The 25,327-nt window shown below is 32.6% G+C and overlaps 1 protein-coding gene across 1 annotated transcript; it reads left to right on the top strand.

The window, feature by feature from the left end:
* Nucleotides 1-2,570: 2,570 nt before the first annotated feature.
* On the top strand, nucleotides 2,571-24,055 carry LOC123535334 (uncharacterized). Its single transcript, XM_053520591.1, has 12 exons — nucleotides 2,571-3,428; nucleotides 3,807-3,963; nucleotides 6,411-6,577; nucleotides 7,338-7,441; nucleotides 7,856-8,015; nucleotides 8,290-8,413; nucleotides 15,151-15,207; nucleotides 15,628-15,783; nucleotides 16,604-16,770; nucleotides 19,462-19,659; nucleotides 21,533-21,698; nucleotides 23,409-24,055. The coding sequence occupies exons 1-11, from the start codon at nucleotides 3,251-3,253 to the stop codon at nucleotides 21,682-21,684; spliced, it is 1,620 nt and encodes a 539-aa protein (XP_053376566.1). The 5' UTR covers nucleotides 2,571-3,250; the 3' UTR covers nucleotides 21,685-21,698; nucleotides 23,409-24,055.
* The last annotated feature ends 1,272 nt before the right edge of the window (nucleotides 24,056-25,327 follow it).

The following is a 25,327-nucleotide window of genomic DNA, read 5'->3' as shown; positions in this document are numbered from 1 at the left end:
GAGGTGTACAAAAGTCGGAATGCTGCTAATATGCATCCTGGCGTACCATTTTGTGTCGTCGTATAGACCATTTGACACATTGTTTAATATCTGAAATATAGTATGCAATTCAGGAAGGAAAGTGGGGATGGGGCTGAGGTGGATGTTTATGTGCTTATTGTGTAAAAGATACCTCTTGTTTGACTTCATACTTCGTACAATTCAAATAGTGCAGCAGTCTAAAAGACGGAAGAGCAAAATTATACTGACTGTAAAACTTTTATCTATTGCAGCATATTGTTCTCTTATTGAAATTAGTGATTTTCAGTATAAAATGATGCTATAATTGATACTCAGCACAGGAGAAACGATAACTAAGTTCTGCTTGTATCACATAACGGATACACAATGAAAATATTATATCGAATTTATCATTTTAAAACCAATAATTGTTTTCATTCGAAGTAAGACACTATAAGAGCAAATATGAAAGTCGGTGAGGATGTCTATGGGTTTTAACTACTAATATACTTTTTACGCCAGAGAAAACTTACACAATTTTTCTCAAACTACTAAATACTTAAACTACTAAATAAAAGTTCAGAAAAGACGATGTTGCGATATGTAAGTAGACAGTCAGCTGACTGAGCAGTTTAAAGTATTTTCCAAACCATTCGAAATGTTTTTTGTTGTTGTTCTGTCAGCCAAGCCCAAAGAATCAACAAAGTGATGCATTTTGTTTGAATTTTAAATACATTCCTTGAGATAAAGCTTGGTTTTGTCAATTCTGTTCAACATATATGAAAAACGTGCGCCTTTTTACATAGGGTCTTGTATCTGGATCTTTGTGTATTTTCCCTTTGATATTTAATTCTGTTCTACTGAAAACAGATTGTTTATGTTTAGTCACGTATGAATATGCGTGATAAACATAATTTACATAAAATAATTTGTCAAGTAGATGAAGTTTAAAGTTTAAAATTTCTAAATGCCAAATTGAATCTTATATACATAACCCTATGAAACGAGACTTGTTTTATAATCTATTTGTCAAAACTTGTGTTTTCATTGAATATCATTTTTATTTTACAAATCGTCTGTGCAACCATATTTCTTTATAAATTCGGTAAATTATATACATGAGATTATAACATTTTCATTCTGAAATAAAATAAGAAATAGACATAGTCTAATAACTTAAAGACTGTTTAATAAGTTCGTCGTATACAAAAATGCTTTGCTTCTATTTTCAAATTTGAAAAAAAGAACAACAAAAAACAAAAAACAAAAATGAACGAGATTTATTAAATATACGGGACTGTGTAATTCACTGCATACAGTTGCAAGATTTCTGCTGTTGCATTGCTACTAACCTGGTATATCTTGACAAAAACAACATGGCAACCGTGGCAATGTTGGCTTAAGTCATGTAATATAAAGTTTTGCTGATATTCGCATTAGAAAATAAAAAGTGTCAAACACTTACTTTTCGAAAAACTGAAATATTTCACATGAATAACCTTATTCCATTTAATGCACTGAATTCTAAATCATAATTAATTATCTCCATGCAGTCGTGTGGTAATTCTAAAACGCCTGACTTTAGTAATTAATAAATTTACCATTACCAAGATTACCATTACACATATAAAACTACAAGAATTTGTAAACAATATAGATTAAATATCGGCTTTGTTTGATATTTTGTATGAGGGTGACACATAAAAAACTTGTTAATAGACCGGCTTGTTGCGAAACAACTGCAGATGATCTGCTGCGTCTTTATTATAATTGCAGGAACAAAGGTTTCATAACATATAGTCCTTCAATATAGGCGGACTTTTATAAACATAGATCTTGTTTTTAAAAATGATAAAAAATATACAACAAATGTATGTATAAACAGCTACTGCATTTTAGCGTCATTTTCACAATAATTTGCAATATTAGGTAACAGTTTCTACTCTCTCTGGTGGCAATGGTGTTATTCAAAATATCTTTAAAGTATCGGCAAGATCAGAAAAAAATACCCATAAGTCTACTTATAACTGACAATGTTAAAATTATTGTACAAGAAAGAACAGGCTTGTGTATAAAACATCGAAGACAAATTTGCCGAGACAATATGTTTCGAAAGATGCTAAGAATTCTATACTACATCTTTCAGTATTACGTAATATTATTGCATATTTCATTATGAGGCTTAAGTGTTCGTGGTTCGTGTATTAGCTATACTATGTTATCAAGACGTCTGAGAGTTGGTTGACATAAAATTGTGAAAGTGTTGTACAATATAATCTGTATTTATTTATTTATTTTGTTGGGTTTAACGTCGCACCGACACAATTATAGGTCATATGGCGCCGTTCCAGCTTTGATGGTGGAGGAAGATCCCAGGTGCCCCTCCGTGCATTATTTCGTCACGAGCGGGCACCTGGGTAGAACCACCGACCTTCCGTAAGCCAGCTGGATGGCTTCCTCACATGAAGAATTCAACGCCCCGAGTGAGGCTCGAACCCACATCGATGAGGGGCAAGTGATTTGAAGTCAGCGACCTTAACCACTCGGCCACGAATATAATCTGTAGGCCTGTATACAGGATAGGACGGTCGTACGGATTAGAAGTGAGGATTCATGTCCAATTAAGAGATAGTTTTGGGCACTGACTTTCAATAGTGGTTTCATCCTATATCTCATAATTTGTTTTTTGTAGTTCATGGTGTATCAAAGTCTTGGTTTGTCGGATCCATTATGTACACATTAAAACATACCCCGTTGTAAGAAGCTGCATTCATAAAATGCCACTATTCCTGTTGAATCCGTGTCCTTATTTTCATGAGTATTGTGATCGACCGGGAAATTACAATACCTTTCTAAAATGAGCAGCAATGGACGTTACATTGAAACTGTGTATCTTTAAATTGTCAACCTGTCTGCTCATGTAGAGTAAGATAACGACGTTTAGGTATGCTGGTGATGAATTCCGTACTTAAAACGGTTACTTAACCTACTTTTACAATGTGGATAACGTGAACAAAGATAAACAAGGATTGTATGTATTGAAACGCTAAAAGTTAAGTATGTTTTTTATCCTTTTAATTTGCAAACTTGGAACAATAAGTCTTTTCAATATGTTCACTGTAACACAACTTCAAATAAAGTTAAGAATATGTCAACCTTTACTTGTAAAATAAAATGGAAAAAAAAATCAAACATTGCATTGGATTAATTCTTTAAACAAAGTACACATTATGTTTCAGACACAATAAGAATGTCATTAATACAGATCGCAGATCTTGGCGGTGCCACGATAAATGCAGTTGACGCAGGAGCATTTATAACACCATACGTCATGAAGCCAGCGACTGAGACAAAACGAATTTTCGAGAATGTCCCGAACTTCATGTTCCGGAAGGACGACGTTATGCTATGTACATACCCAAAGACAGGTAAAATAAAAGATAACATTCTACAATATATCCTAATCTGCGTGTTTAAAATAATTATTACATTAATACTTCAAGCCATTGACTATGTGAAATGTGTTTATTTTTACCGTATCTTCACCAGTATCACTAAGAACATTGTTGCTGTTTAGACATGCAGGCTCACAGAACATCCATAAAATAAATACATCGAAAAGTTTGGGACAAGTCAGTTTGCAGGTTAATCATACACATGTCACGTATAGCATGATAAAGATAATGGGAGTGTTTAAATACTCCATGATTATTTAAAGATCATGAAACATCCAGTGTTTGAACAAACATGAGAAGCCGTCAATAAACCAATGTCATATCATTATTCATTCTAATTAATATCTTAAGGCACCAACTGGTTGTTTGAGATAATAATGATGATTCTGAACAAATCTGCTGAACCAATAGAGACAAATAAAGGGATGACAATGCTGGAGTTTCAGGCACCAGAGGATATTGATCAACAACCGTCTCCTAGAGTTGTCAATTGCCACTTTCCTTGCAGGTATGTTTAAATTGTACATTTTACAAAAGTCCTACTCCAGACATGAAACATAATTGAGTTTAGGATCTAGGCAGCCTTCTAATTTATCAAACGACAACCTAAGTCTCCCCGCTTAGCTCAGTAGGGAGAACAGAGATTTATGGATCGCGGGGTCATGCGTTTGATTCCGTGGAAAGGCCTATGTTCTACGAGGCGATTCGATAAAAGACATCTGAATTCATGTAGAGAACTTTGCAGTTAATTGCAGTGAAAAGGTAAATACCACCTACCGTAATATATTTGAAATACTGTTAAACAAGTGCGCTTTATACTGAGTATAAATACTGAACATTGTTTGCTTCCAAAGGATCTTCTGACATATTTATTAACTGTCACAAAATATACTTTAAACGCTGCATAATTGCTAAACTAGCTCCTAGACTATGATATTTAAAAAAAAATATTTTTTTTAAAAATGTGAATATAGCCAGTCTTTATCCTATGTCCAATAGCATAGTCTAGTGCTATCCGAAATTTTACATCGCAGATTTTAGGGGAGTTATCAATCAATACAGATCAGTGGTTTAGGTTTACTGCCCCATGTTTATGTAGCTCATTGAAACCATCTGGAAGCAGGAAGCTTTCTACTGCAGTGGTCAGAATAGATGAAATATGTAAGAAATTCATTTTCTGTATTGTAACAGGAAAAAAACAAGGAAATTTGGATTATGTAATGTTCTCAAATATGGAAAAATGAGTTAAATTCAATAAAGGCATGGTGTTGTACTTGTGCAATGGCAGAAACTTATTTTTTTTGTTTGCCACTATTGCATGAATCTTTCAAGTTATTTAAACTCTATTATAAAGCCATCTGTGGAGCGGGGGATAGAAATAATGGCTGTAGTAGTTTTTAGCTACATCAAACGTTGCAAGTACATATTATATATGTATTATTGAATTAATTAAAAGTCTTCTTCACTTATTAGATTAGCAAACAATTACCTAGTAAAATATCACACTTCATACAATTACATTTCATTTACCAAGACTAATTTCAGCTGTCAAAAATTCTGAATAGCAGGTTTATTGTATCTAAAATATATGGAAGTCAAAAAGATTCAACATTGCAGTCTTAGAGACATCAAGTTTCAAGTGTGTATAATGATTATATCTTCTTTTTATGGGGAGACATACTGTATTTTTACCGGTCGTCTGTCCATTATAAAATCGTTTCAGTTCTATTAACAAGACCAAGACCAGTATTAGGATACAATGGGTATATAAAGGGTTATACAGGAAAAAATCAAGATAAAAAAGGTACAACATATAATGATGTATGATGCTTGAGTTATCTTACTTAGCATTTGAGTTAGTATATCATTTGAAAAATGAAACAGAAAGAAATATATAATCATCTTTTTCAATTTTCATCATTTGTATCATCCACTAAGTAAGAAAGCTGATTGTTGTAGCTGCAAAATTTTAATGTGATCTCAAATTATATTTGGATGTCGTGGCAAGGTCCTTTTTTCGATAAAAATGATGTACCTGTTTCTGTTAATTAAGAAGATTTTTTTTAAAAAGGAAGGTGCATAATCAGATTAATTCCATGGTTACTCAGAAGCAGATTCATTATTAAGATTTAGGAAAACATGTTTAAATTACTACAATGTTTCTTAGAAATATTATAAGATAAGTCCTTTATATTCCAAGTATGGTCTTAAACTCTAAAAAAAGTTACCCATACAAAAATGTCATTATTTCACAAACTCAATCTTTTTTTTTAACAAACTCAATCTTTTTTTTATGAGAAACAACTATCTCTCTTTGTAATATTATTTCTGAGAACAAGTTTCTGGTCAAACTCTTGAATAGAAAAGTCATAACCATTACAAATCTGGTAACTAAACATATCAATGGCCAGCTTGTAACTCTTGACCACTGTCATGATGTACCAAATTATGTAGGGGTAACTAAATAGCATTAGATGCCGATCAGCTCTGCAAGAGCATTTCGGATGATACTAGACTGATAATATTACAACCAGTTCTCTGCGAAAATCTCTAAAATAGTCTTGCATTTGTACTATCATATAAAATAATTCGTTATTATCAGTCAAGTGGCTAGTCTACATAATTGCACATTATAGTTAAATTTTCTGGCCGTTTTTAGGTGTAGGAGTCTATTTGATTTTTCTGTGTGAGTTATACTCTCAAGCCAGTGCTTAGAGCATTAGATTGCATAATTGCTTGTTTCATAAGCTTTTATGAACAGACTCAGTCAAGCCGAATTTGGCTAAACTTATATCCCATGCTTCCAAATGATAATCTTATAGATTTTCTATTCAGTATTTTTGAATATGTATAACGTCAAAACAAAAACGCAAAATACCTAAACATTGACAGTAGTCAGTAATGCATAGACTAATCTGTGGATGCAATTAATCTGAATACCTAAGTTTTTTTCAGGATTCTACCGTTTAAGGACATGACAGCTAAACAAATAAAGACTGTGCTGTGTTGCAGAAATCCCAAAGATACAGCAGTATCATATTACAATCATATGAAAGGCTTAAGACCGTATGATTATAATGGAAAGTGGGACGACTGGCTGCCAGTATATCTACAAGGCAAATGTAAGACTGAAGCAAGACTTATGATATTGTTTTGGCGTTGCCCTCCAAGCGTCCGTCCGTCCGAAACTGGAATTGCTTGAAATTCAAAAAGTATTTCAGCTAGAATTTCCAAAACTCACATAGTCATTAATTAGCACATGACCTTTGCTCAGATATAGTTTTACTCCCCTTGACTTAGTAAAAGAAGTAGAGGTTTTTACCTTGATTGTTTTGCACAAAAAATGAAAATGTTTTTCAGCTAGAATCACCAAACCTCACATTTTTATTGATTAGCACATGACCTCTGCTCATTTTGTATTATTCCCCTTGATCGAGTAAAAGCAGAGTTTTTCCCATTGATTTTGTAAAAGATAGGAAACAACAAACCGTTGCAAGGTCTTGTGCATATCTGGAAATTATGTGGAAATATCTTTTGAAATATAGTCCCCTCATTCACAAAAGGGGATGTGAATTTACTTGTACATTTTAATAGTTTAGATTACAGGAAGTGCCTGTTAAGACACAGTTTTTTTCCTTTGTCAAGTAGCCTTGCAGATAATCGAAACATTGATACAGGTACTTCAGTTTGATGAGTTGATGTTGTTCCCTTTTATATTTAAGCTTACCCAAATGAACATTTTATAAGAATGTCTGATTTTAGGTATAGTATGTTCAATACAACTACGTATTCACACGTTTGTCAAGCTCCCAAACATACTGTTATGCAAGGTTTTCGATGTTAAGGTTTTGAAGTTGAGCATTTCTTATTCTTTGGTTTCAGTGGAATACGGGAAGTATACAGATTATCTACTGGAATGGGAAAAGGCAATGGAGGAAGGTGTTGGATTTCCCTTACATGTTATGTATTATGAAGACCTTAAAATTGTTAGTAAATAGTACATTTAGAAGTTAAGCTACTCCAAAGATTAACAACGAAAGATATAGTCACGAAATAAATGTTATTGCTCATATGGTCATGTACAGATATTTATCAGTAACCGTGGTCAGTATATCTTTGCTGAACCAGGAATTTGTCAAACTTCACTATAGATCTTATGTGATGTAGTCTGTTTCAGTTTGGATGGTGGTGTAGGGGACAATCAGCAATACATGACCCAGTTTTGTACAACGTATTGATTTTATATACATAATCTCATTTAATGTCTGTTCAATATACTTTTCACACATTTTTGTATATTATAGGTAAGACAGTTTACGAGTTATAAATTGACTTTTGTGTGCGATAATATGATTTAAAATTTTACTCCGTTTTACACAAATTTTGTTCACCCGGTTTAGAACGGAACTGGAGAAATGGACAAACTCCGCAAGTTCCTTGACGTGGAATTAGATGATGTACTGAAAGAAGATATTGTAAAAATGTGTGGTTTTGCGAGAATGGCTACAAAGACAGTGCCTGGCTCTTTTACCAAGGAAGGCTTTAATTTCTTCAGGAAAGGTGAGTATAACGTTTCAGAAAACAACATGTTAAACAATCCATAAACAAAACAAAATGTTAACGTTCGGCTCAAGTTATATCAAATTTACGAAAATGCTTCCCATTCAAATTTAAATATACCCATTGTAAAAATTAACATATATGAATAAACCTGTAATAATGTCATTTTCAAATCCTTAAAGGGAACATTTCACATTTATGTATGATTACCTTTAGATTTATTTAATTTCATGGGTTTATAAGAAAGTGTAACATCAGTTACTTTTTGTTTTAGGCCAAATAGGAGATTGGAAAAATTGGTTTACTGTAGCACAGGACGAAATGTTTGATGAAATTTGGAAAAGTGAAATGAAGGATTCCAAAATGTCAAAGTTTATATATACTTTCCGAGGACATTAAATTACTAGTATGCCCAAAGTTAATAATTCATTTTTCATGAAGCAGATATTTTACGTACTGAATAAAAACATAAAACAGAAGTAGTATCTTGTCAAAATAAAAAGTGTTTTATTATCGCAAAAGTATGTGAAAAATGGTCAAATATAATGTGGCTATTTAAACTATTTTTCTTAGTAACTTTGTGTTACAAATACATGTATGAAAGAAGGGGCTTCACTGTTTTATTTTAAATATCAGTTGTCATGTGAACTAAACATATCAAATGATTATATTTTACTTTGATACCATTCATATGCGTGTAATACAGTTAAAATCAACACTGTGTTTATCTAATGACTCCGAACCTTCCGTGGTTTAACAAGTCAACAATAGTCAAGGTTCTGACAGTACAGAGTGGCTGGTTGGCACAAAACACTGACATGAAAACTTTGCGGTAAAGATACGTATGCAATATATGAAATATTACGGGGTTTCCAAACCACACGTTGCAACTGACAGAGAAAGTTTAAAATTGCTAGTATGTAAAATAAAAATGCATTGTGTTTGCTTCATTTGGGTTTATATAATTAGTGAAATAAACAGCTGGTAGTTCTCAATTAAGTTCCTGAAAGAAACCAAAGAATACTATCCTGCGGGAAAAGGCATGTTCAAGGAATGCAGCCACATTAAACAACACAGCAACAACCCAACAGCTATGCAAGGATGTGTACTAGATAACAACATACACGAAAACATAGACAAAATACTCGTATTATATTGATAATCCTGACAAAACAAATAAATAAAGAAACCATGAATAAGTAATTACATTTTAAGAATATTAAAATAAAATAAAATTTCTTACACTGTGGACATTGTAACGGGTACAAAACTCAAACAAGGGAAGGAAATATTGCACAACACTACAAAGCTTAAGTCGTCTTCTCAGATAAAAAGGAGATAAAATATCAACAACAACAACAACAACAAACACAAGAAAGGCGAAATATACGCTTTGCCCTACGTTGCCAAATTAAACATCGGTTTATAGATAAATTAGACCTTTTCACTATTGAATTGCGATGATGATATTGAATATTCTAGATTATGCTCTTTTCATAGTAAATATCAATGTTAAAAAGAAAGTTCCGATTAAGAAAGTAATATCCTTTCATTGGTGAATTAAATCAAATTTAAGATATACAAGGGATATCATTTATTTCACTCATGACTTATAATGATGGTTTACTTTCAACAATACAATTTTAAAAACATAATATCAGAGACAATATCGTAAAAGTAACAAACATTAAACAGATGGGAAAAGAATTGCTCTTGATAAATGATAGTAAATTGAAAGCAAAATTAATAAAAATAGAGAAAAACGAAAGAAAAAAAAGGTTCATGTGTAAATGTTGAGTTCTGCTCAACCCAGGGCTAGAGTGTGTGGAGGGTTGCATGCACTTTCACTACCGTCCATGAACAGGCTCAATCAAACCGAGCCTGCAACATTTTCATTTTTGTCGTGTTGAGCGACCTGTGGAGTTTCCACTTTTTCTATTCAATAGTTTTTAATCTTTAGCCTGCCGGCGGCAAGTGGTTCTGTCTTTGCGACCAGTGCAGACCAAGATCAGCCTGCACTGTTCGCTGTTCAGTCAGAAAAGTTTTAATGAACACCCCTTCGAGTAATAAATGGTACTGTCCAAATTGAGTGAAAGACCAGTCCATTTTAGATATTTAATACAACGTAGGTGTGATACGGCATTTATTTTGAGCCGTTAATTGCCTAAAATAGAATACGTAACTACCTTAATGATGTGCGGAAATCTAAAAATAGGTTAATATTTGAATTGCTGGGAAAACACATTACTTTTACAAGTAATTTCGATAAAAGTAGCAAACACAAGAAAAAAAAAACAACTAAAACTTTAATAAATGAAATCTCTTGACACTCATCCTGAATGGCCGTTATCTAATGAACTTCAAGTAAAATCGTTTTAATAACTTTTAGCATTTCATTGTACGTTCTTAAATTCTATATACACTGTCCTGTAATTTTGAAACATAATCCTTTCATAGCAAACAGTGAAATGTTTACATAAAAAAACAGTTCCAAGATGATGCTTCATTAAGTTGCTTTATTACTTTGTTTTGTGTCCTTTTATGTCTGTGTTATTTCGTCTATTCTATTACTCTTGATTATTTTTTTATGTAATACAAATACATACACTGTTGAAGAGTATTGAAGGGGTTCACAGAATGTGATTCCTATTGAATCGTAGTCCTTGATATACTGAACAAAAACCAGCTTTGCTGCCATTTGTTATTTTGGTAAAATCTCAAAAATGCTTCAGAAATATGCTTAAAATTGAGCGTACTACCAAAAACAAAAGTTTGTTGATGATAATTCAAAATTTCAAATAAATCAAATAACGCCATGGTATAAATTTATTTATTTTACGACTTTAAACTACTTTAAAAGTAACAAATACCTACTAAATGTTTTAAATCAACATGCTTATGCTTACGAAAAACGTTTTCATGGAAGAAAATGATAACAAAATCAAAACAACTTCCTTCACTGCCGTGTACTATCAAGAAAGGGCATTAAATATTTTGTGACATTTTACAAAATTGGTGATGCGGTCAAATATTTACGTGCTTTGATACTTTTAAATTCTTAATATATTTCTACACTTCATCAACAATTTGTTCTTAAGGTATGCTTAATTTGAAAAACAAAATATTTTCAGTAATTTTTGAGATATTGACAAAATGGTTAAATGTTTTGTTCAGTATATGAATGAAAGTGTCAGCAATGTTCACACGTATCCATTGCTATAAGTCAGCTGATGTTTCATTCCAGAATTTCAGAATACTTCAGCTGTATGTAACAACTTTATATCTTCGTGAATATTGGATAACTTTTTGTTTGTTGTTTGTATTCTGTCTAACAATCTTTTCTTTTCAATTAACTCAGAAAAACTGTCAGCGTCAATTACCAAAGCATATTTAAACCTCTACAAATAGCACAGTTTTCGCGTTTTGGTTAAAATAAAACTTGTCTTTAAAGATACAAAAGGATTCTAATTTGGTTTACTACCTAACATGACCGTATGTGCGTTTAGTTTTAAAAAGGCATTTAATGTACAGTCAAACCTGTCTTTAAAGACCTCCATTGAGAGAGACAGAAATTGGTCTTTATTGGCAGGTGATCTATATTCACTTGTAAAAATACACTGTAAATGTTAAAAAAGGGAAACGGAATCAGGTGGACTGTGTTGAGAAATGGTCTTTAGCGGACGTTTGACTGTACTCATAATAGAAATACAGAGCTGTAAAGTGTTTTAAATATCTATGTGTGCTAAGCAGTCCTAAAGACAGTGTAATGACATTTTCGTGAATTACAGCACAATTAAACATTGATTGGAAACACATTAGTAGTAACTGTTGAAGAATATTTCCAAATGCATAGTTTATCATCGTGCTATTGTAACATTAAAATAAAATGAATACGCAGAAATATTAGAAAATAATTCATAATGTAATTCTTATAATTTTAAGGCATTTTACTTTGGTCGGAAGAATAAAATTGAAATTAATGTAAGTGGAATGTGAGATCTATTTGTTCTCAATTTTTAACATTTTAAAAACTGACAACTGGAATATATTAAAAAAAACTATTTGTTATTATAAAATATCAACAAATCAAACTAGAAACATTATCAAAACTACATCACTGCTACGTGTGTTCAAAATACCGATGCTTTACTATTCAAAATATGCACATTGCAGGTTAAGGTATTGGACCCGTAATAGAGTATCTCCTTTTTGAAGAGTATTCAATTCCTACCATAAACCTACTTTGTCTGCAATTTTCAGGGGGGCGTAGGTTCAAACCCCACTGTAGCCAAATTTTTTTCCCCATGTTTTCCCTTTTTTCTAGAAAGTTTTTACTTCTTTCAAGACTAATTATGGATGTATTGTACAAAAGTGGTAAATTTTCATTTTATAAGCGATTTGTTGCTGTTCAATGTGAATTAACCTCTGAATCAGGTGGGGTAGACTAAGACATCTTTAAAAATACTGAGTTACGTGCGGTAAAAGTTCTCTATTTTGCCTTCATTCTTTAGATAACATATTGTGGAAAAAATGTAGGTAGGTTTTACTTCTGCCCCAAGGTTATTTTTGAATGAAGTGAGCAAAATTCAAAACAGACTCACAGGATTCGACCTTAATTTTTCAATGTTGCAGTTAGAATTCTGTCTCATAAAATCTGTTTACTTGAGGCACCTTAGAAAAAATGATATTTACAGTTTTATTTTGTGTTTTATAATTGTTTAACAATAGTTTGATGTTTCTTTTATCAAAATGAATGCTGTAATGAATTCTCTGCAAACGTTTTAGATAGTGCCCATCACACTTAATTTTGTCTTTTCTTGAGCGTGTGGAAATACCATAAATTATACAAAATTTACAAAAAACGGCACGGTTAAAGTTGTTTAAAATTTGCAACACAGTGTGAAACATGGTCAACTTTAAGAATATACCAAGCAAATGCCATTTTTTAAACATTACTATTAGGGGTCCAATACCTTAAATTAAAGTATGCACGCAAATGTTTTACCATTTATACAATTATGTTTAGGTATACATTTAATATTGATGATGACAAAGGTAATCAACGTGGTTTGAGCAGTATAATAGTTTACAAATATACTATTTGGACATGTCATAATTTGAAACGTGTAGATAGATGTATATGAAGAAAGTGATGTAGGGTATCATGATAAAGATGTATGTGTTGCAAATGTCGCGTGCCTTATTTATCATATCTGGGTCACCAGATTAATGTTATCTGTAGACCATAATCTTACAACCTCTAATCAGCCAGTGTAAAGCGACATTGCAATTCAGTTTTCAAATTTAAACTTTGAAAAGTGAAACAATGTATTATTTAACTGTTACATATTTCTTGTAAAATGTACAATGTTAATGATACTTAACACAGAAAGAACGGAATGACAAAATAAAGGCAGTACGAATTGTGTTTTACAATCATGGTAGTTATTAAAGGAAAGAAAGCGGTTAATACGAATAGACTGGAATATATCCGTCTTTGCTTGATACTCTCTTCGTGTAACAGAAAGAGTTGTACCTGCAATACTGTATGACCAGTAATTATTAATGTTAAACTAACAGTTAAAATATAAGCACAAAACATGCCCCGTTTGTAATAGTCCATACCTATGTTGTTTCGATTTCAATATGTTTGTGTCTGATATAATACCATTTCGAAGAATTCGAAGTGATTTCTTTAATTATCGCTGCTTTTGAAGTCGTCAATTGTTTATGATATCCCCCTAAGTATCTTTAAAATAGTGTCTTATTATGCCCTAATGTATCTGGAATATTTAGCAAAATAAATCACATACAATGTCTTACTTTTAATTTAAAAGAAAGAATTTATCTTTAAGAAATGTTTTTGTAAATTATATTGCTGTTCTTTTTATATTTAGGGCACTTGTGCACTGACCTATTTTCTGAATATTAGTACCTGGAGATATACATTACGGCACACAGCAATTACGATTATTTGAGTACGTATCGATCATGTTTATCCATATTTATCACCACAATCAACATCTGGTCGAGAAATCTGTTTGCCTCCCACTAATGTGTGTCATGGGAACTCCTTCGAAAGGTTAATATTTGTATCGTTTGGTGTGACTTCAGTGTGAATAAAATGATAGCTATTATCAAAGAAAATCACTTCACCGTGACATATTCATTATATACACTACTTGAGCACCAACTTTTAGGTTTTATCTGTTTGTTTCGAAATGACAATACTACAGTCTAGAGCCAGAAGCATGTGTATACATACTTTAGATTTATTTAGATTGATTTTGTCAGACGTTATATTTTTGCATTAATGGATATTGGACGCTTCAAGAAAGCTTACTGTATCCTTACGTAGTCAAATGAAAAAGCTCAACTCCGATACTAATTGGAGAGTTTATAGTGATAAATTCCTTTAAAAATATGGTGGATTTCATGAAACACTATGTTTATATATTTTCATTTAAATAAATATTTCACATTTTGTCCTGAAGCTTGAAAGTCATGGCCGCGGAGTCTGACATAACCGTTAATCGCCAACTTCAATTACTTTCTCGTACGTAGCGCAGCAGATATATAGATGATTATGATAACGGGGGGCGTGCTCTTCATCGATGTGGGTTCGAGCCTCGCTTTGGTTATTGAATTCTTTATTTAGAAGCCATCCAGCTTGCTTACGGAAGGTCGGTGGTTCTACCCAGGTGCCCCCACGCCGTTATGAAATAATCCACGAAGGGGCACATGGCGTCTTCCTCCACCATCAAAAGCTGGAAAGCAGCAATATGACCTATAATTGTGTAGGTGTGACGTTTAGCCCAACAAAAATATGAGAACGAAAACATACAATTGTGTAAAAATAAAAAAAGTATTTCAGTCACTTTATCAAAGTTAACCTACTAATCAGAAAAAAGTAGGATGCAAATCAAAATGAATGGAACTGAAGGTACAATTGTTAATGATTGCCTTGAAGGCCGTACGTCGATTAACTGGAAAAAGCAGATAAATGCAATGTAGCAATATGAACTGATCCAGATTGTATTATATCGATTAATTGCTAAAGACATGTAAATGCCATAAGAAGGGCTCCGTGGCCGAATGGTTAATTCACTAAATTCAAATCTCTTGCTCTTCACAGCTGTCGATTGAAACCTCACTTTGTGCGTGAAAAAGCGATACAGCTTGCTTACAGAAGGTCGGTGGTCCTACCTTGGTATTTACCTATGCTTGAAATAAGGGTTGTAAGGGCACATATGCGGTCTTCAACAGCCATGAAAATCTGGAAAGTCACCATATGACCTATCGTTATTTTGGTGTGACGTAAAATCTAACAACAACATGAAAAAGAATTATTTCATGGGACGAAGCCAACCAATCAAAGATGAAAAGTGGCTATATGCCCTGTACTTGTATCGATGTGACATGAACACCTCCCACGAATTGATCCTGATTGTCGTTTGTAATAGGTAAATGCTACAACATTTGTCACATGCATATTGTTATCGTCTCGAAGCAGGGTATCAGAATAATATTGATACATTATATTTAGACAGTAATTAGGTTGCAGTTTCATTTCCTTTGACGAATACTGACTATTGTCTATATATGTAAACAGAATGACGTCAGTAAAGATCAAAGATTTGAGTGGTGCTACTATCGATGAAATTGATGTAGGAGGATTTCTCATACCAGACTTCAAGAAACCACCTGCAGAGGCAAAACAACTCTTTGATAGTATCCCGCATTTCGAATTCCGCGACGATGATTTGATGTTATGTACATATCCCAAAACAGGTATTCTTGGAAATGTGCTACACTTAGCAATTTAGTTTTTTAACTGTGTCCCAATAAGTTGTCTGTTTACTTTTAACATCATTATAGAATCGAAATTTTCAATGGATTCAGAAACGTGTTCTTATCTATTTCCTACGGTGCCCTTAAAGTGACATGTTACACACTTTTTTTCCAATTAGGTAATGTGACACTTTTTTTATTTCGTTTAAACGAAATAACTTATTTCGTTTAAACGAAATCATTTCGTTTAAACGAAATAAGTTATTTCGTTTAAACGAAATAAAAAAAGTGTCACATTACATAATTGGAAAAAAGTGTGTAACATGTCACTTTAGGGGCACCGTAATTTCCTTATGATATTTTTGCAATTTAATTTGATTCCTAGAGCTCTTTGTTCTATTAGACATTTCTACTTTATGTACAAACTGGATGTATGAAATTATAACGATGATCGTAAACAAATCTGCGAAGCCAGTGCAGTCCAATAAGGGAATTACAATGCTCGAGTTTCAGTCAAGAGATATCATCGAAAAACAACCGTCACCTAGAGTTATGAACTGCCATTTTCCTTGTAGGTAAGCTTCCAGTCTGGACCAAGGATTTGTGCTGTTATCGTGCGTTTTATTCAAATATTTCTAATATTAGCCTCAGGCTTTATACAATCAAATATACCGTTTGTAAATGTTCATTCGTTCATTTTTAGTATATATTATTTTAATATGAATAAAAGTATTCTCGATAATTCATAATCAGCTACAGCATGTCTAAAATATAAATTCTTATTTTCATTTTTTCAGATACCTCCCGTTGAATGATATGAAAGTCAAACAGATAAAAACTGTATTATGTTGCCGCAATCAGAAAGACACTGCGGTGTCATACTATAATCATATGAAGGGTATAGAAGTCTATGGGTATGATGGCAAGTGGAGCGATTGGCTGCCCGTATATCTACAGGGCAAATGTAAGTAACAAATTCAAATGCTTTGCAATAGTTCTGCATATTGAAATGTAGTGGTCTCCGTATAGTTATATCATATTATATTCTGATCTTTTGGGATCATGGAGTTCAATCAATCTTTATGCATAATACATTTTCGCGTACATGAGGAAGAAGTGACCTCCGGACCGATATTACAGAAAATCGATATCAGGAAAGACAACAGCTATATGGTGACGGTGACCGATTGCTATTGCGATGCCAATGTTATTGCCTCCGGGTATTGTTACCTATGTGACAATAGGTTTTTCATAAGAAATTTAACAAGCCTAATTGATTGACGTGTCACATTAGTTACAAACTATATTAAAGAAGAGACTTGCCATTAGACTTACAAAGTCTTTTGAGATCAAATAATCTGTAATAATGTTAATTTCTTTCTTCATACTGACACTGATATTTTCTCAGAAAACCATTTTCTCTCTAGGCTCATCTCAACGTTAGAGTCAGAGATAAGAGATATTGTAAATTTTTCAAGAAAGTGCTATTAAAGAGGATTTTATGGTAGAGGTATTTGTTTTGAAGGACTCTAACGACTGATGCCAGTCTAACTTGCCATTAGAAAGAAAACAAGTTGCCGGTAATGTTTACGTAGACAACATTTAATATGTAATCACTTGAATCATAATAACATAAACATGTTATCATAAAATATACTTTTTATAGTCAAAAGTAACAAAAATAATATTAGCAATAAAAACCTATTTCATTGCATACCCAAAACTCTACATATTTCTTATTTAGTTTATTAAACGAATTGTATGAAATTTGAAAGATAATAAAGTTTTCGCTAAACAGCTTATTTTTACCTAAAAGGTAGTATTCTTTATAATAAAATTTACTGCAATCGGTTATATTTCTAAGATATTTACATTGTTTAAAACGAATATAGTATGTTTAAAAATGCCATTAAATATTTATCAAAAACTCGAGAGCAGTTATTAATTTTGAAGAATATTGAGCGTGACATGATAATACATGTATCAGTGTTTGTAATTACATGCATATTTTATGTATTTCTTTACTATACCATAGACATAGATTGTTTCATTAACTCATACATCTTTTCCTTTCTCCTAGGCATTGTAGTAATAAAATGTTGCGAAAAATAAGAATGGTATCAATGTTATATCTTGCAATTACCTATAACTATCGTTATTGATACGCATTTATAGTCTTATCTGTGTTGTATATGCTTGTGTTGTTTTAACAGTCGTTATAAAGGGGCAGTTGGCAAGTTTTATTACAAGTGAAGTTACTTTCTTGTACGTATTATCATGCACATGTCGGTTTGATTGTTTTCTTGTCAATACGAATCTGTAATGGGTTTCTTTGTTTGGTTTTGAAAGGTTTAGAATCGCGCCAATACTATGTAGGATATGTGGTGACATTTCCAGCTTTTGATGGTGTAGAAAGATCCCAGGTGACTTGTTGGCTTCCGTGAGACAGCTGCATGGCAATTCTACATGAAATGTGAGGTTTCGATCCTATATTTGTGAGCGGCAAGTGATCCGAAGCCAGCTACCTTATCCACTCGGTTTAGGAGGGCCATGAATCTTTAATGAGGCTTCCATAAAAAGAATCGTGCTGTTGTTGCAACATCTTATGTTGGGTATTATTTTAATCAATTACTTTTGAAAGGAAATTGCAATGCAATTAAAATATTTAAATATTTAAATTGCAATTTAATTAATAAATTAATGATGATTATCCCAGTACCCATTTTTTATGTTTTGAACATGGTCGTTAACATATTAACACAACATAAGAGAAGATGAAAGAGCGTTTATATTTCAGTAGAATATGGGAAATACACAGACTATCTTCTTGAATGGGAAAAGGCAATGAAAGAAGGCGTTGGATATCCCCTGCATGTTATGTATTATGAGGACATGAAACTTATAAGTCATTTTAAGTTTATCTATAAACGAAATTTAATAATCAATCATACGAATAAATAAGTCTCATTTTAGTGAAAATTGGAATACATACATCATTACCTACGTTGATTGCAGAGCATTTCTCACACATTTTTAAACCTTTCTAATAATATTTTAGTGGTGTTTGAGGAATATGGATGGTTCAGCCAGTCTATGATAAAGTGATGACTTCCTATTACTTTCTTCTGTCTAAATATCGTAGCGCATGAACAGTTTTTGCACCAAAATGGAACCAAAAAATCTTTGTTCTCTTCTGTTAACGTGTCTATTTGTTATTTTCCATAAAATATAAGAAGATTCTAAATCGGTACAGCATTGCCGATAACACAAGAAAATAATCAATTGATCTTTGATTCAGAACAGGAATTGGATATTTTGTTCCAATGTCATATATAAGATTTACTTAGTTCTTGGTATTTTGTCTTGGTTTCAACTTAATATCTTTTCTCTTCAGTTTTTATTTGTAAATTGTGTACTTCAAACACAAAATTCGTCACAATACTCTAGTCCAAGAGGCATGTGCACTTAACAGGTTAATTATAACACTTTTAAGTAAAACAATACTTTTAATTAACTAACACTTCAAGTGAAACAGGTAGGCTATTTTTTATGTTAAACACGACATACCTATATTGTGAACTATCTTTCTGCTTTGACAGGTGTTTTAAAATATCATCAAATTGATTTTATTATTATTCTATGGTAAAGTAAGCAGGTTTTACTCTTTGTTTTGAAAACCAAAACGGTCTTGAAGAAATAGACAGGCTATTGAAGTTTCTTGATGTTGACTTATCAGAAGAATTAAAGAAAGATATTATACACATGTGTGGTTTTGAGAATATGGCCAACAAAACGATGCCCAGTGATATGGAAAAGGTGTTTTTCAAGCAAGACTTCAAGTTTTTCAGGAAAGGTAAAGCTTATGTTAACTATTTCAATAATCAAGTTAAATTTATTTGATCAAAATCTCTCCGTACTTGGACTAAATATGGATCATGGAGTACATTCAATTTTGCTTTTAAAATAGAATCCCGCTTAAGCTGGTGTAAGGAGACATGGGGGGCTTACCACATTTCATTACTCCCCATGAAAGACTCACTGCAGTTTTAAAGTGCCGTGTGACGGTTGTAAAATGTCCCCCGGTAAATGTCCCACGTTGTGGGATCGTGGAGTACATTCAATTTTATTATAACTGAATGGATTCCGCTTAAGCCGGTGCTATGGAGTGTGAAGCCGGTGCTATGGAGTCTGAGGGGGTTTGATCATTTCATTACCTCTTATGAACAGATTCAGTTTATATTGTTTTGCTTGGTTTGTGTTGTTTGCTTCTAAAGGATGATCCTATAGTTTATAACACTTTTGTTTTAGTACATTTATAATAGCTTTTGTGTGGATAAATTTTCCGAGCTCTGAAGAGTATTGTTTCAGTGTGCTTCTTTCACCATATATCCGATATCTCTTGTAATTCTTTTGTTCTGTGAAGTCGATTTTAAGGTGTTTCAGCAAGTAAGCATGTGTTAAGGTAGTTCTGCACGTTTGATAAACCAGAAGTGATGGCGTAACGTCATTTATCCGGAAAACGTAGAATAAAGCCTGGATTAGGCGTACGGAAATGAAAATCATTTTATGAATTAATGGCAACCCGTGAGTAAATTTATTACAATGGCACTGTTACTATCTTTCTAAAGTTAAAATATGTTATTAAAACATCTGACACGATAAAAAAATTCAAAATAATGTCTTAAAATCAGCTTGAAATTTGCGGTTTACTTTAACCATGGTCAAATATCTCAGAAATAAGCACACGGACATATACATTTTATTTCACCACATTATAGACCATATCTTTATTTACGAATGTGAGAAATTTTAAAAAATCAGGCTATAATCAAAGTCTACATTTTAGAAAAAAATCGATCCGAACTTTAACCTAAAGGCTTGTCAGCAGTTCACACCGAATAATAACATACAGCCTTTTTCATGCCGACGTTTTGGTCCTACCTTTGTTCTTTACGCGGTCGGAATTGAACGTCGGACGTAAAGTTGATATTACACAGTACGCAATAGTATGACCACGTTCACCATAACAATCTTTGTATTTCTACCTATCTATTTGAAAGTAGTTTCAGGCTTGCCTCTTTGAAATAAGAATTATAAAAGCCGTTGGCTAATAGACAGAGATTCCATTTTAGTCAGTAAAAAACTGAAAATAGATTGAAATTTTATCAATATAATCTTTGAAAAACATTGATTTTCAAACGTTTAACATACAAAGAAGAAAAGCAATAGCAGACTCACTTTAACTGAGTCTATTCTTAGAGGTAACCAAATACGAAACGTATCTTTCGGCCAAAGCACTAACACAGACTCATATTGCAATTATTACCATGATTTCAATGGACCAGAAAATATGTCAACAATATGGCCATACAGTGACAATAAGATGCAGTAGCTGTGTCCGGTGGACAGAATTGTAGTAAGTAATAGTCATTTGTCGGTAAGGGCTAATTGCAGTTTGAATTTGAAACAAAAAATATAAGAACTGTTCGGCTATGCAAAGAAAGAGCGTTTTATTCATGTTTTATTTGAAACTTGCAAAAATGCCACGACGGTTTCTGTTTTGAAGCGTTGAAATCTGAGATGCAATTCGTAACATATTTTTTACCAAAGCTTATGTTCATATAGGAAAAAAAATAAAATTTTATCAATAATGTTAGTCACCGTAAATTATTTTATCAACAATCTTTAGTCACATGTAAATGCGGTAAATTTCAATATCATTACAGGTCGTGTGGGTGATTGGAAGAATTGGTTTACAGTAGCACAGAATGAAAATTTCGATGAAATCTGGGAAAATGAAATGAATGGTTCAACTTTTTCGCAGTTCAAGTATAGTGACCCAAGAGACGGAAACGATGTTTCTCAACCAAGTTTTTAAAAGTATAAGGAAAGGTATTTTTATTAAAAACTCTTTCAATAATTAAATTGAATAAATATATTTATTTATCTTACTTTTCTTTTAGCAAATAGATAACATGGAATTTTTGTGGATACATTTTCCAAACTTTGAAGAATATTGTAACAGTGTGTTACTTCCACCACATAACCGACTTTTATGGTAATTCGCTTGTGTTGTGACGTTGCAATTTGGGAACCTTAGAAAACAACCATAAAAATGTAAGGCTGGCTTGTTAGCAGTTCACAACATATTATAATTTTTACATCTATTTGATATTTTCATGCCGACGGTTGCCTACTCCTCTTCTTTAAGCGGTCAATATTGAACGTCATACGTCATGTGACCATTAGACACTGTCGTTTATATGACTGAAAAATTGTTGAAAAAGACGTTAAACCCGAACACACACACACACACCATTAGACAATTAAATAATATAGTCATTGAAAAGATCTCTTGGAAGCATAGAACGCAACGAAGAAGAATAATAGCAGGTTCGGTTCGATTGAGTCTCTTCACGAGACGTAATGAAATGTGCAACACCTTCCGGTCCCTAGCACCGGCTTAAGCGGAAGTCTGTTAAAGTAAAAATGAATGTTCTCCATGATCAAATAGGACATACATGTAAAATATAACAACACGGAGTCCAAGTATGGGGAGCCTTAAAACAGCAACCACACGGCACGTAAAGAAAACAAATACGTAATAACTGAAATGTTAAAGTACTACATAAAGTATTACATTGTGTATTGTCTTCATATTCCCCTAGCTATTTAAAAGTAGTGTATTGTGTTATTCTGTGAAACCCTGTTCAAACAAAAATTTAAAAGCCGACGGTTCGATTCACTAAGGCATAATGTTTAATAAGAAAAGATTCATTTAGATTTTATTTGCGTCAGTAAAGTCAGCACAAAATATTAAGTAAAATTTTGTGAATAAAATCTATGAATGTTTAATTTTGAAAGCATAAAACACAGTCAAGTAAAATAATAGAATACCAGGTTTGATTGAGTCTGTTCGTGAGAGGTACTGAAAGGTGCAACAATTCTCACGACCCCAGCTCCAGCACCGACTCAAGTGGAACTCTATTCTAGGAAATATTGATCCCAAAGGACCAGAAAATCCAACTACAACAGGTCTTGCATTGTCACTAATATGGACAGTTGCGGCACTCAAGTACAATGGACAAATTTCCGCAAGTTGTATCATAACTCGGTGTTTTTTCTTAACAAATTTGGTGCATGAAAATCGTATACACTGATTACAGGGTGCGGTAACTAAAAGTGTGCAGGTATTTAATACCCGCACGCTAGTTACATCACTGTTGGATAGGAAAGTATGCCAGCGTGTCTGGAACAGTAGACAGCGAAGTGTATTTTATTGATTTTCTGCTCTCGCATTGGTTTTACACATTTGTAAAGCAAGTATTTTAAGTACTCACTTGAACTGCTGTATATGGCAGTGTGGAACGCCTACAACTACCATATATGGATGGCTATGATACGAAACAGAAAGAACATTAAAACTCTTGGGTAAACGATTTGTACGAGGCCCCCTCGTACAAATCGTTTACCCTCGAGTTTCAATGCTCTTTCTATTACTAATCATTATCAGTTGGCCTCTTTCGATTTCAATAAGGAAAATATTAACTACTATATGAATAATCTTGGTCACAGGTACATGTGATGTTATTATTATTACAGGCTGAGTCGGAGACTGGAATAATTGTTTCAATAGTAGCACAGAATGAAATTTTGGTGAATTCTAGAAAAATTAAATGATCGGTCCAATTTCTTAGTTTAAACATCCTGACCCAAGAGGTTGATTCGTATTTAAAGAGTTTGGATTATTGAGTAGATGTCAAAGAATATATCAGCACGTAAAACTACATTACCCATTATATACATGTACACACTCTGGTCAGTTTTAATAAAATACTTGTAAGGAGCTAAGTGTGTATATCCTATATAGATGACTAAATTGATTTGATTATTATGCTTCAGAATGATATTTTTTCTTTAGCAAGGAATGCCAAAACGTGTTATTATATATAGTTTGTCATTTAATATTGACATTATTGTAAATATATTAACAATTTTGCAGCTTTATTAAGTTCAAACGAATATCATATATACAAACTTATCAAGGCAGTAAAGAATGTGAGCATCCGTATTGTATGTGAACATATACTTGTTTTTGTTTAGAATCCTACTTTTCTGTTTAAGGGGAGAGCAATGTAGGCATTTTTAAAATAACCCTCATTAAAGCGAAACTTGAAAATGAATTTTTAAAAGACACATGAGCAAAGATATTCTTGCTATAAAATTTTCAGAAATTTCAATAAACACCATTTATTAGTTACAGCATGAACAAATATATGCTCACTAAAGAGCTCACTATCACACCAATAGAAAATAGAAAGTGTATCTTTTTATGTAAAGCACTTGATAATCATAACAGTAAGCACACACATCTCATCCTTATTAATTAGGTATTGTCAGTTTTAGTGAAAGCATCAATTTTTATCAATATACAGACAAATTATTTTAACCTGCTCAGTTTATACAGGATGTCGGCTGTTTTTATCAAATAACTGTGAACAGTAACACATTTTCTCGTGATTTCCATCTCGTGTATTTGTTTCTTTAAAATGTATGCAGTTATTCAGTTTGAAGGCACTTTCGTTAGACTATTGCTCTGTCATAATTGATTACGAAATCACAATTTTTGTAACTTGACACATTCTAAAACAAGAAATATCTTTAAAAAAGATGAACGGCGCATTTTGAAGGAAGATAGTTGGATGAAATATGTTTCATGAAAGTTGTACTGAAAACAAGAGCTGTCCGTAAGACAGCCAAGCTCGTCTATTCGAAATATTGTCACAGAAGCAGGAAATTATTACCCAAAATGTTAAATATCAAAAGAGTTTTAAGTTCGAAAGGGGACATAATCTGACCCAAATGCATATCAGAGTTATGGGACTTGATGCTATCAACTACTTTTATAACCGAAAGACACATGTAAGTTTCAATTCAATATCTGCATTAGTCTTGGGATAGTAACTTGCATGTAAAACTTTAACCAGAATTTTTTAAGTCCAAAAGAGGGTATAATTTGCTCAAAATACATGTTAAGAGTTATGGAACTTGATCCAGTGAGGTTTGTAATTGACCTAGAAAAAGAATAAATATGTTTCAAAGCTATATGCCTTTTGGTAATAGCTGTATGCACTTGCACGCAAAACTTTAACCAGGATTTTCTAAATCAAAAAGGGGGCATAATTTGCCCAAAATACATTTCAGTCTTATGGGACTTGATTCTATCAACTAGTTTTATAACCACGAAGACACATGTGAAGTTTCAATTCAATATCTGTAGTAGTTTTGGAGATATTAACTTGCATGTAAAACTTTAACCAGGATTTTCTAAGTCCAAGATAGAAGTATAAATTTGATAAACATACTTTGCCTAAGGAAATGAGTAAATATTAGACATAATGTAATATATTTGTAAAATATTTGCATTAAAAATTATGTATTTAGATGGAATTCATTAGAAACGCAAGTTTGAAAAATTATTATTACCTCTCTTTGCCTATCTTGGTTGCGCAACCAAGATA

This window comes from Mercenaria mercenaria, chromosome 12, assembly GCF_021730395.1.
Source record: "Mercenaria mercenaria strain notata chromosome 12, MADL_Memer_1, whole genome shotgun sequence".
NCBI lineage: Eukaryota > Metazoa > Mollusca > Bivalvia > Venerida > Veneridae > Mercenaria > Mercenaria mercenaria.
Note: the sequence above shows the minus strand (reverse complement) of the source record. Positions and strands in the feature narration are given on the sequence as shown.

Excerpts from the sequence above, each read along its gene's own strand:
- LOC123535334 (XM_053520591.1), top strand. The coding sequence starts at position 3,251 with ATGTCATTAATACAGATCGCAGATCTTGGCGGTGCCACGATAAATGCA. Across the intron at positions 8,414-15,150 it reads TATACTTTCCGAGGACATTA|CTGTCGATTGAAACCTCACT; the intron begins AATTACTAGTAT and ends TGCTCTTCACAG. Across the intron at positions 15,784-16,603 it reads TTCCGCGACGATGATTTGAT|ATACCTCCCGTTGAATGATA; the intron begins GTTATGTACATA and ends TCATTTTTTCAG.